Source organism: Opisthocomus hoazin, chromosome 1 (genome assembly GCF_030867145.1).
Source record: "Opisthocomus hoazin isolate bOpiHoa1 chromosome 1, bOpiHoa1.hap1, whole genome shotgun sequence".
In the NCBI taxonomy this organism is placed as follows: Eukaryota; Metazoa; Chordata; class Aves; order Opisthocomiformes; family Opisthocomidae; genus Opisthocomus; species Opisthocomus hoazin.
Genome location: NC_134414.1, coordinates 5,425,766 through 5,439,078, shown reverse-complemented (window position 1 = coordinate 5,439,078; position 13,313 = coordinate 5,425,766). Strand labels below are relative to the sequence as shown.

At 41.8% G+C, this 13,313-nt stretch overlaps 1 protein-coding gene across 3 annotated transcripts in view; it reads right to left on the bottom strand.

Moving 5' to 3' along the window:
- The window catches only part of UVRAG (UV radiation resistance associated), a 150,791-nt gene that overhangs the window by 112,973 nt on the left and 24,505 nt on the right, over positions 1–13,313 (bottom strand). For all 3 annotated transcript variants that reach the window (XM_075415600.1, XM_075415595.1, XM_075415610.1), the window contains exons 5-6: positions 12,738–12,812; positions 6,694–6,779 (exon numbers count right to left, since the gene is read on the bottom strand). In XM_075415600.1, coding sequence (XP_075271715.1) covers positions 6,694–6,779; positions 12,738–12,812 — 161 coding nt within the window. The remainder of the gene's footprint in view (positions 1–6,693; positions 6,780–12,737; positions 12,813–13,313) is intronic.

Here is a 13,313-nt window from a genome sequence, read left to right as displayed (position 1 = left end):
CCAAATCTGATCAAGAGCTAGCAACGTGTCTATCATGCTTACGCTAAAAATCTGCCACTGTAAGGGTGTTTTATTCCATATGGCATATTAGGAAAGCCAAAGATACAAGTAGCAGCAACGACAACTCCTAACCCTGCAGTTAACATACAAAAAAAACCCCACCTCTCACGCTTCATGGCCTCTTTCAACTTGCTATGACCCATGCCGCTCTCTTCTACGCATTTTGGCAGAAGTCAGCCTTCCAAATTGATTATTCTGATGACGGATTCGCCTCCATTTCCATATGGCTTAGCATCATATAAGTAAAATGCCTGGGAACAGATCTGTCCAAAAGTCTGATTCCACAGCTCAAAATCCCTAAGGAACCTCTCGTGAAAAATTCAGATCCCAGGTTCCACCGCTGCTCCCCAGGAAGACGCCACCTCACAGTTCCAACCCACATGGTTTTGAGGCCAAGAGAGATGACACTTGTTATACTGTTCATCCATTTCAGGACTGCTTATTAAAGTACACAGCGGCACTCAAGAGGTCCGATTACAGTTGCTATTTATTTATGCTGGCCTTAGGCCACCTAGGTTTTCATGTCCAAAGCCAAAGGGATGCCTGCCTTGTCTTGGCTGCCCATACAGTACAGAAAGCCAAGTCTTCCAGGTGGAAATCCTTCCTAGTTAGAAACATCAAGCCTGGCCATCACAGAAAAAGAACCACACTTATCACTAGCAAAGGGAAGTTTTAGCAGCGGAACTTACTGATTTAAGAGCAATCCTACTGCCCATTCCACACTTGAGACATCTGTCGAGAGGGGGTGATGGCAGCAGCAGTAGCAACACTAAAGTCTGAAAGTTTGCAACGTGAGCCAGCAATTTGATTGCTACGATACTCACAGGAAAAGCCAGAGCAAGGCACTGGAAGAGCTCTGGGTGATTAGTGACAGCTTTTTCCTGTCGCACACACCACCTTCTCAGGACGTGGCACCGCTTCTACTGCACAAACACCCGGAACAACAACATTTAGAAAGGTTTTGGTCGCTGCTATGAGTTGGGATCCTTCTTTAAGGAAAGAGCAGCCAAGCAAAATGCTAGAAAGATTTAACTGTCAGTACATATTTTAAAGTTTAAAAAAAGTCTCTCTGATCTCCTCTTATTTTTAACTACGCACCTACTACAAGCACCTTGGAGGGAACACGGCAGCAAAGAGACACTGGGTATTTCCATGCCACCAGAACTGCAGAGGCTACAGGCCGAATCCTACCTACCGCACCGCTCCACTGGGCTTACTTCTGTCATGGAGATGAGGGTGGAAATACAGGAACTCCAGGGAAGTTCAAAAGACAGTACAGCTCTATGTGGCTTACCTCCGGGTTCGTTATCAGATGCTGCACAACTCCCCAGAGTTAGACAGAAGCTGATAGTAGGGTTTCTTCCTGCTTTCCTTCCTTTTCATCCCAACAAATGTTTGGAAGCCTAAAGTTTGGAACGGCTGCTTATAGCAGCTACACCATAGCAAAGTGACTGAGCTACTGGCTGTCAAGATGGGACACTCCAGCTTTGCTCAGGACTGACCTGCCTCGTGCTTCTCCTTAGCTGTGAGCAGGTCAGCGCACCCCTGAGATACACCTTAGCACAAAGCCCATGAAGACCTTGCTCACTCCACCATTCCCCAAAGAGCTTATGAAAAACAGCTTCAAGTTTAACCTAATTTCTGTGTGTTAAAAGTAGTTGCCCAAAGGTAGTTACTACATTTGGCATGTGCAATACCACTGACTCTGTAGTCTCAGAGAAAATACTGTGAGCTACTAATGAGTTTTTCAACACCACAACCACTTACATTGACTGTGTGCTTTTGTCTCTATTTCTAGTTTCAGAGACCAACTTGTGTAGGTTCTGCTCGTTCCATAAGACTGCCAAGAAAGATGGAATACACAAGCAATGTATCTGTTAAACATCTCCTTTCCTAAGATAGCAAGAGCTGAACAAAAGCCCATTTTATACGATGTGCCCATGTTTTAGCCTTGGTCACTCAAGATCATTGATTTTACCAACATCTCAGTTTCAGACTGCAGACCAACACTACCTATGGCTGTATTATTTAAGAATATCTCTTCAGTGCTAAGACACGCACTCTTCTTTAAATGAACAGTTATACTACAGATGGCAAACCTCGAAACAAAGCCTGTCACTTAAAGCATACCCCTGGCCTACGACAGATTGTGAAATCTGAAGACGACAGGCATATTTAAGGCACTGGGACTTAAGACAATTTCTAGTAACTCGTATTTCTACTTGTCATGTATCAACATGCCCAATGCTCAACTGTGCACCACAAATTTTTGAGCCCCTAACCTAGAAAGCAGTAATTAGCTGCTAGTTCAGAAGCTGAGCTCTGGTCCTCCTCAGAGGAGCGGCTTGTCACTGGCAATCTCAGGCCACTTCAAGTCACTGAACCTGGGCCATCACTGCTGTGACGCAAAATACAGGGAAATTGTTCGCTTAATGTTAGAATTTGGTTTGAAAAATCATGTTTACTCATCCAGGGCACCACAGCCGGATTTGTTTGCTTATCACCAGCACAGCGAGAACTGGTTGTTTTTAACGAAGACGCAGGCTGTGCCGTCTCTGGAGTTGCTCCGGTTTTCAAGACCTAAGTGACTAGATCAGACGCACGTGTGGCAGAGGAAGCCCTTTAACACCTAGCAGTATTATTTAAATCAACTTGAGCCAGGTTAGATATCACCAATATTACAGAAGCTGCCTGGAGCTGGTCTTTTACTCATCTCCAGCACTGAAACTGCACCAATATCACATTTTGTTGTTGCTGTTAGGAAACAGTATTTTTTCAAACAAACTACAACCAAAATGTTTCTAATTTGCTCTAGCTAGCTTGGCCATATAGCACAAACATGGCATCCTATCTGTTGAAGGAATGGTTAAACCATAGAGAAAGAGCTTTTCACTGGAGAGATAAAAATACAGGATGCAAAACTACGAAGAGGCAAGTTTCACCAGTTCTTAGAGCACTTTTTGTCTCCAGGCAGAATTTGGGAGGATTTCAGGCACTCACATATTTAGAGGCAGAAAAGCTATTAGCAGGCCAACTGCCCTAAGTGTCACAATACCGCGAAAAGCTGTTGCAGAACACAAGGTATTACTTTTTTTGTATTTAGGAACTCAAGTAAAACTCTAACATACAGCATTTTAAGCCCTTTCTTTAGTTATTGCCAGCATATCCCATCTTCCCAACACCACTTCATGCTGAAAGGTCTATTTTTCAACGTTTAAAGAAAAGAAAGGATGGAAGAGTAAGAGAATACTGAATATAAACCTATTCCCATTAGTGCTGCAAACGTGCCGAGCGCCTGATTATGGAGACATGTCCAGAACATGACCTCAGATGTATTTGGCCCATCCCGAGTGTTATGTGAAAGGTGAAACGTGTTACTGTATAACCTATTACTACCAGCTACAAAATATTTAGAAAGCCTTTAAGTGACCTCTTTTCAGGAAATCTGACAATATGGCCAAGGGACAAAAACCTCAAAATTTTAGCTTTCCAGTTGGGGCGGTTAATTTTTGTTAGTTAGCCTTTTTAAAACAAATGGCTGGAAGAACATTCGTCATTTCCATATGGCATGAGTAACTTCTAAGCAGCACTGTGTTTGCCTGAGGATCTTGTCCCAAAACAAGAAGGTTCATGAGCTGCAGAGGTGCCGAGAACTTCCTTGCTAAGCTGTCCGGATACTTAAACTTTTCCTCCTGCTTAATTAACTTGTAAATCCATGTAATTAAGCATCTGAGCACACAGGCACTATTTTAATCCAACACTCTAAAAATTTTCTACTGTTCACACACTCTGGCATTCCTAATTAACTTTTTTTTAATCAACATAATTGGAGCCAAGCACGTGTTTTTCATTAAGGCCTATTCACAAGCTTCATAAGTTTTAGCTACTCAATTCTTCTGAGAAGTAAAAAAAAAAAAAAATTCATTTCTTCCCCAAAAAGCAGTTTTGATAGCAGAGAGATCAACCACAGAAGTTCTCATTTTGTAGTTTTTCAGGAGGTAAGGGTTGAGCTAGAATCTGCTCTCTCAACCGATTTTTGCACTGTACAGCTGACCACAGTGGCCATGCCACACCTGGCAGCACATGGTACCATCGGAAGAACTGGGACGCAGACACCACCATCACCAGGACTTGCTTCCTTTATCCGAGAAGTTTAAACAAAGCCAGTACAAGCTGTTCTTCACATTCACGCATCTCGTGAAAACATTAGGAAGCCACATGTGCAGCTTGTGAATTCTTACTACAGACAAATACCGTATCATGAGAAAGTCTTCAAAATGTGGGATTTATGTGACCAGATGCAAACCTTTACGGTGTAGACACCTCCCTATTCTCTTTATAGCCAACGGGCAGAAGCAGGCAGACAGCAACTTATTTCCTCCCAAAGTAAGTATCCCATCAAATGAATCACAACTCCAGTTATGCCCATCCACCTCTTCTGGTTTTAAGTAGAACATGCTCTCACCAAAACTATCTCTGGAAAGAGTTCACAGGCGAGTTACTCAAGCTCGGACTCCTGGAGGAGGTGGCAAACCAGACTGCTTGGTAGGAGAAAAAGGACACCCGACAAAAAGAGACTAGACATTATTTTAAGAGAAATAAATGCTATCACCAGTCTTTTGAGCTAGGAAAGCAAGCAGTAGAGAAAGCGTGCCTCTGAAAAAGCAGAGATAATGTGAAAGAATAGAAAGAATTCAGGACTATGCAGAAGACTTTTCCTCAGTTTCGGAAGAACTTTCCTAGCTAGGAAGGAAACCAGCAAAAATAACACCTGGGTATGGTCACAATTTGTAAGTTCTAACTTTTGCTGGAACTAGACAGCACAATATATATTCCTTACTAGGGTACACAGAATTCACCAAAAGATAAGTCAGCAGCAGGCCTGGTGCCAAGGCCCGGAAAAAAACCCGTTCCTTTTAGGACAAAGCAAAAAGAGAGGAGGATGTCTTAGCTCAGAGGCAGGGCTAAGCAGGAGCTACACCCCACAACATGCCCCAAAACTGTAAGAGACAGTGCCTGGACTCTCACCTTCCCGAGACCGAGGGAAGTGCATGGCTCCAGCAACCAGGTTTCAGCGCAGCGCTGGGGAGCAGCCCACAAGAGAAGCTTTATCAAAGCCGACGTCTTCATTTCTTGTCAGCTATACGACAGACAGTCAGGCACTTTCAGAAGAAGGAGCACAGTTCAGATTGGACAGGGTTAGACGGGGCTCCAGTCGGTCAAGTTCATGACCAGCTGGTATAACAGCGAGTGTTTTTTCTGGAGCGTGCTTCGTATTACACAGAATTGCAAAGCAAACGGGGAAAAATAAAGGCATGAACAAAGCAACCAGGATGACCAACACACATTTTCTTTCTATTTAACAAAAACTTAATGTTAGGTAATACAAGAGTTCTCTTCTAACAGACTGCCAGAACGTAAGCAGAACTTTGTAACGTGCCCCTGGGTCATTTTCCACTAAAAGTACAAAGAGACATTTAGAAAGCAGCTTTTAGTTTAAGTGTGCTTTACAGAATCAAGAAACAGCACATTTAAATTTTAAGAGAGCTTATAAAATAAAGATTTCTGAATAAACAACCTAGAGTTACCTTCTCCCACCACGTCCTTCACTACAGAGCGCAGAGCTCACGCTTCTGGCAGGCAACACTGACACCTACTGTCACTACTATCAAGTGGATTCAACTTTTACAACTGATAAAAAACTAAATGCGTTTTTCCAAAGACTCTCGAAAGAATATTAAACATTTATTTTTCAAGGTTTCCTTTCTGGAACATCTATTGCTGTTGCTGCAGAACTGAAGTTATCAACCTGTCGTGTAAAATGCCTTTTAAATACAAATTCCTCAAAACCAACTTACCGACAGTGTTTAAAACTTCTATTTCTCCACAGCTAACATGCTTGAACTATTACAATTAAAGCAGATCTGAAAAAGGCCTTCTTGTCGGTCTTTATACTAGCATTTTGTGTTTCTTGCCACCAGAGCCACCTAAGTAACCACCCGAAAGTGCAGTTACCATACCTTTCTTATACCACACATGTGCTGGAAGTAAGTGGGTCCTGACTACGCAGTGCCTGTTTTCTGCATTACAAGGGAGAATTAAGCAAAAGGTAAATTCAGTTCAATGTTCAACACTAAAACCACAAAAAATCCTACACGTACACTTAGGTGTGTAGCTGTTTTATTCTAACTACAGCATCATTCTACCAAGATAAGTTTCAGCAAGTTGCTTTTTTCCCCATTGTTCTAAATTATTTCAATAAATTTTAATTTTGTTGAGGAGAACAGAGCAGGAGCTTACAACAGAAGCTCTCCAACAGAGAAGCTCCATATTTTCACTATTCGCAAGGCAAGCCCATGGGCCAGCTCCACAGTCAGCTCGAGTTCCGAGCACTCAAGCGTCCACAGGGCAGAAGCCCACAGGGCAGAAGCCCAGAGACCACCAAGGAATATCCACCAAGGCTCACCTCCTTGCTGCCAGCGGTAAATTGGCACCACCCAGATATCTCCTTTGCACCTTCCAGTCCAGAAAGGGTTGTTTGCTTTTTTTTTTTTTTTTAATATTTGGAAAGGCTCCTTTCACACACGTTAAAGAAGTTACAATAGCTACACAGAATATTCTCAAAAACCTTACCTAAGCAAAGAGAAGACATCGTAAGAGTTACGAACACAGTTCTGATCCACCTGGAGAAGACTATTCTTCAGGGTACCTGAGTGATCCTTAAGGCAAAGAAAGAATATTAATTTAAGAATTAAAATTTTTTCTACCTTGACTAAAAGCATGCACTCTTGGTAGGAGAATAAATGATTTTGCATTTAATGTATTTTAAATCTGTCTTCATACAGTTTTTTGTACGGTAGGAAGGAACAATTTCAGGTGGCAATAACACCAAGTCCAAGCCTGGCCTGCAACAGCACTTACCTATAAAGACGTTAATGACCTATCACTTTATCTGTGTTCTAGACATGGAGGGTGTTTTCTTGAACATCATGATCTATTATTGCACAAATTTTATGCGCAGAAACACCAAAGGACGCATTTTACAGTACTGCCAGTCTGCAGCTGCGTATCTGAGAGCCTATTCCGTGATGTGCCAGAGATGTACAAGACCATGGGATAAAACTCCGCTCTTTATCCCTGCTGTAACACGTTCAAAAGAACAAAACAACCTTAGTTCTGAATGATGTGAAAAAGTTTCTGGAAGTTACAAAAATAATCTTTGTCATTCTTAAGAGAACAAAGTCTACACTCTGCACACGAGGCATCAAAACAGCAACAGACGAACAGCAATTCTTCACGCTGTAAAGGTCAGACACCGAGCTTTTCCGTATCAGGCACAGCCACATGAATTCCTAGGGACACCACAAACTCAGCACTGTTCCTTCACATGATACAGCGAATCCCAGGTAGGTCAAACCACTTGGCAGCATTGTCAGAAAGTTTACAGATTGTAGGAAAAAAGGCATTTATTTTAGCATGTGAAGCCGCCCCAGCTGGTAGACGTGATCAGCTAATTCTCCAGCAGTGATACAGATGCACTCCCAGTACCACAATCCCTGCCTACGTATTCTTTCCTGCCTCAACAGGCTGTTCCCATACAGATGACGAAATGCAGCTACATGTCATCATCTACTGACACAACCGTGTCAGCCACCGGCCACGCAGCAGACATTCCTTTCCACTAAAAATAAAGGTTCCACCTGAATAATCGTGAGACCTATACACAACATTATGGATCATATTGCAACAAAGGCACCACATCAGCTGCTGTCTCAGCTCCTCGTTTCCCTTCTCAAGATTGTTGGACCCTACTTGCTGAAATCCATATATATGCCCCCTGAAAAAATACCAAAATGCAGACACCTTCATGCTGCATGAACTAGGATCGTGGAAAACTGAAAAAAAATGCAAAACTAGTGTCACCATTTTACATGATGAAGTTGACCTTGTTTTAAGAAACATCAACTTCAGAAAGCAAAGTGCAAAATTTTTCAAGAACAAACGGAATGGCCTAGAATAACTAATTTATAGCTAACTTACAGTATAACTAGAATAACTAGGAAAGAATTTAGAGCAGCAACATATTTTTGCTTTTTCTTTTTCCCATGTGCTGCAGCGTGTTGAAATTCTCAGTCAGACACCAAGTGATCTATGTGCAAAGTGTTCTGCCCCGAGGCAACTCGCAGAATGTGCAGTGTTTCAGACTTTGTTAATAAAGGTTTCAGACTCAGTTAACAAAGAAGTTTGCCCTTTGAAATGGGAGTTTGCCTACTTCTCTGACACAGTAATTATTAGATACTGGCATGTGTATTTGTAAACACAGAAGGCTTTGCTTGTGCAAAGTGGCCAGGATCAAGCTGCTGAAAATAAAAACTAAAAAATGTGTATGCAGGGCAAGACTCTACCTGAAGTGATGGAGACCACACACTGCCGAGAGGGAGAGATGCAGCTTTTCAAAGATAAGGGTCTTTCCTGCTCCACAGCTGGAAAAAGTAGCTACAAGTCAGTATCCCTGAAGAATACAACTTCTTCTGCTCCCCCGTACCCCTGACCGCAGGCAAATGTTTCAAGTTATGGAAAACTGTAGTGACTAGTTCTGGTTTTATTTCTTTAAAGAGACAACAGAAAGCTAGTCATTAACTAAAAGCTACACTTGCTTCCCTAAATGCACTTTCTGAAAAAGACATCACTGCAAGAGCAAGGGCAAGTCCTACCGGTTAACAGCAGCAAGCATAAAACGGTTGAAAGAAAATCTGAAAGCCAGGAGGGCGTTGAGGAAACCAGAGAAGAAGAAATCTGGTTTCAGGAAAGCCAGTATAGTACAGAGAACTGATTTTGTTGAATCTGGGTAAAAAGTGGTTTGACACACAAGCGTGCAGTCTTGGAAAAACCAAGCAGATTCAGAAAACTGCTAAAGGATTGGGAATACTTTAAGTCCAGGCTGACAGCTTTCAAAAAAAAAACCAAAAAACAAAATCTCTGAAGCTCACATCTGTCTTATTCAAACATTGGTCCAGTTCAAGCAAATCCAAATGGAGTTTCAGCGTACTGAAACTCCATCTGAGGAGCTACTGGAGAGAGTCCAGCGGAGGGCTAGGGGGATGCTGAGGGGACTGGAACATCTCTCCTGCGAGGAGAGGCTGCGGGAACTGGGCTTGTTCAGCCTGCAGAAGAGAATTCTGAGAGGGGACTTTAGAAATGCCTACAAATATCTGAAGGGTGGGTGTCAGGAGGATGTGTGGCCAAGCTCTTTTCAGTGGTGCCCTTCCAACCCCTACCATTCTGTGATTCTGTACGGTTACTAGAGAGGACGAAACAGAGAGGAACAAGTGCTCCAGTGGTCCTATGCCAGAAAGGAAATGGGAAAATAAATTGGACACGGATGTGACAAAAGCAGCAGAACCCCGCTGAAATCTTCTAGCAAAACTGCTGAATGATTTACTACCAAAATGGAAACAAAGCCACCAGAAGTTGGAGGTACAGTTACGTGGAAGACAGACGCAGTTAAAAACAAAGCAGCTATCTGGGCAGCACACACGCGTATTTATGCTGAGAACAGCTGTACATGCTAGAAGAGGAGTTACACCAGCACTGTCAGACACCCACAGTAAAGCAGTAACACCCTTCAGGGCTCAGAAGGCACACACAAAGACTTTTGAAACCTTATTTCCCAACTTCTTTTCTTGCCATGAGCTAAATATCCATTGCAGCACGAAAACTGCAACTTGAATAAGAACGTTACCCAAAAAAAAGTTCCTTTTTTTCCATTGTGTATCAGCAATGGCCAAGCTGCTTCTGGACAGAAGAAATGGAAGCAAGGTAAAATTCCTATTGTTGGGGATACAGAATTTAAAGGCTTCTTGACATCAGCAGAAAAAAGTGAAGAGTCGGTGATTATATTCACAACAAAAGATGCCCTACATATGGTTCTTTTATTCTGTTAAGAAAATAATTGCTGTACTACAACTGCCTGCTGGTGCCTGCCCAAGGAAATGACCTTAGAATTTCTCCACTAGTATTGCTGCTAGAGTTTTCTACTTTGCTCCTTGACAGGACAGGAGCTTCCTACGAAGCACACATTTTGAGCACAAACCTGCATTTTCAAGGTTACCTTACACGCAAGTGGCTTGAATGTTCTACAACAGCAGCTAAAGTGCATTAGCTAGTGAAGTGGTAAGCTTCCAGTGCTTCAGTTTTAAATTAAACAATCTAGCAATTACAATATTCCTGTATGGGCATGTTGCTCTTTCTGTTAGATTACCGGGGAGATATCCATTTGATCAATAAATCTACAGTTTTCGTCAATAAAAACAACAGTTGTGACAGCCTCTAATGCTCCTGTCTTGCTTCAGTTTATTCTGCTACAACGGCCTTCAGGCTCCCACCTCCCTTATCGCAGGCTAAGTTCACAGGACAGAAAATGGGGATTTGCATTCCGCTCCAGATGGAACGAGCAATGCTCAGAAGTACATCTACTGCATGTTTTCAAACTCTGTGTAGATGAAATATTGCCAGAATGGTTTAGTCAGCTTCCAATAATTTTTTTACTTGGCTCATAAGTGGTCTTAATTAATGACAGAGACATTTAATACACCAATAAAGTGCACTTTATTGTAAGATTCCATAAATCTATTTTGGCAATTTAATTCACAGTCCAAAGAATTACTGAAGTAAAGAGGGTTATGTGGAGCAATGGGGAGCGGGGGTGAATGTGAATGCCGTAGCTTAACTTTGGACATATCAAGATGTGTAGAAATAGAGGACACTTCCAACACTGACTGAAGTGTCTTTGGGCATGAGGTTTTAGTTAGACTTGCAACATGGTGTTTGCACACATCTATTTTCATAACAAGGTTTCACATGTGTCAGTGCAAAGAAATGACAACTGCTATTCCATCCATGTATTATCTCAAAAATCAAGGCTTATGACTAAGATGTCTTCAAGCATTATGAAGATCCATCACCACCACCACAAAGAAAAAAAGCACCCCAAGAGAGGAGAAAATACCCACACAACCAAGCACAAAAGGTATTGCATCGCAGTTTCCACAGGAGCAGAGCCACACACCTGGCACCAGAAATCCCTTCCAAAAATCCCTTCCTACAGCAGATTTCAGGTGGCACTTCATAAATAATATTCAGTATACCTACCAAAGGGGGCTGTACAACCCTTAGACTATCCAGCAGTGACATGAAAATTATAAAGCAAGACCAACCAAGAGCAGAAATACCCTTTAGGTGCGCGTGGCTTCTGAAGGTTACAGGAGGAGCTTGCTTGTGCCAACTGGTTTGGCTTGAACTGCAGACAAGTCACTTAAATACAGGAGGTATGTACTATACATGAAGAGATTTAGGTCAAGGAACTGATAAAGGAGGTATGTACTATACATGAAGAGATTTAGGTCAAGGAACTGATAAAGGAAGCAATTGCAAGCTACAAAGGAGGGTGACAAAATAAATTTTCAGCTCTTGCAGCCAGAAAGAACTGAATAAATTATAGCAAAGGAGAAAGAAGGAGATTGATTGTTCTCTACGTAGGCTACGGCTGTATTTGCAATTTAGCTACAGAGCATGTACCAGAACCAACACCAAAATGTACTTTTAAACCTTAAGAGCCAGGCAGCAAGTCCTGACAACAAACAGTCAGGAGAGAGGACAGCGTTACCATCGTTGAATTCCAGCCCAGACTATTAATACTGAAATAATGAAAAACTAGAATTGCATCCTGCTTCAGGAAACCCGACTTCACGGCACCAGGAAGCAGAGTCTGAGCTGTCTATCAAACCGTTTACAATTTGAAGGAGAATCACCAAAATACCAAACACAGTTTGGAGGCTTGCATGCAGCCAGAGGGTTTTGTGTACACGGCCACCTCGTCCCTCGCTCCTCTCTCCCCACATAGGGATGGCTACCCCTTTGGCTGACTACAAATCTATCCCTCCCGTTCAAATCCTCACAAGGCTGGACTTGCTGGTTGTGGCTAACGCAGGAACTGTAGCCGTGTGTCAAGAGTCATTTTCTCTCCAGCCCAGGACTCCTTATACAACTGATCTATACCACAGTACCACCACAAGTGATTTGGGATTAAAAAAAAAGCCCTTGTCAACTGTGCCACTTACAATAGGTACATTTTAACTTTTTCATCATCAAAATAGTAATCAGCATTGCCATGTAATTTGGCTGCGGTCACAATATTGGCTGAATGAGCACAAATACCACAGTGGAGCCTTCAGGGGAAAAAAAAAACCAAACATGGAGTGAAACAGTTGCAACACAGAGCAAATAAATAGCTTCCTATTTACAAGCCACAAACTCTGGTTTTAAAGAGTGAGAACCAAAATTTACAGTGCTTTTGTATTTGCCATGAAAATGAGTCTTAAAAGCCACACCATTTTTAAGATGTTCTGTGTTTCAATGAAGTGTCTGCCTCAAAGAATAAAGTCAAGGCTTATTTTCAGTAACCAGGCTTTTTATGGACTTAAAACGCTATTCTTTACGGCTCAGATGTCAATGCAACAGAGGCGAGATAACAGTTCTTATCTGTCATGTCAAAAAGTATTTCTTCTCAAAACTGTTTTAACCTTCTGAGCATTCAAGTGTGAAAATTTAAGTTTAGAAGTTGAATTGCATCTTGTCACCAGTACTAACAAGCCAGAACAAATGCAAGATACCCTCACCTTCTGCTCAAATGAAGCTCCATAATAACCATCATTGAGACCAAAAATAATCTCATTTGGGTTTCTTGCGTGTATCTGTAAGAAGAAAACAAATCATTTATAGTCAGATTACTATGACTTTACACTGCAAATGAGCATGAATTGCTCTGCTTGATAGCCAAACGCAGTTTTTCAGTGCCTGTAATTCTAGATATGCATGAAATCTAAGAGAAAATAGAATTTAAACATTAAAATGCATTTGCCTCACAGCTTTATTAACAGTCACTATGTTCCATCATTCTACCTTGAAATCAGAAACACTGGCCAGAGCATCTTTGCTATTGTTGCTACTGCTGACAAAAATAACTAAGAGACAGAATCACAGAATAGTAGGGGTTGGAAGACCAGGAAACTAATCAAAGAGACAAGCCTCTAGAGTAATTAGCTACTGATATTACCTAAAATGTTACTCTAAATTAGGCTTTTGCGGTCATAGTAGACACAAATTAATGTTTGGTATTATAGCTAATACGCTGCTATTAGCATAAAGAACATTTCAAATAAAACCATGCACTAGAGCGTATTACTTATGGAGCC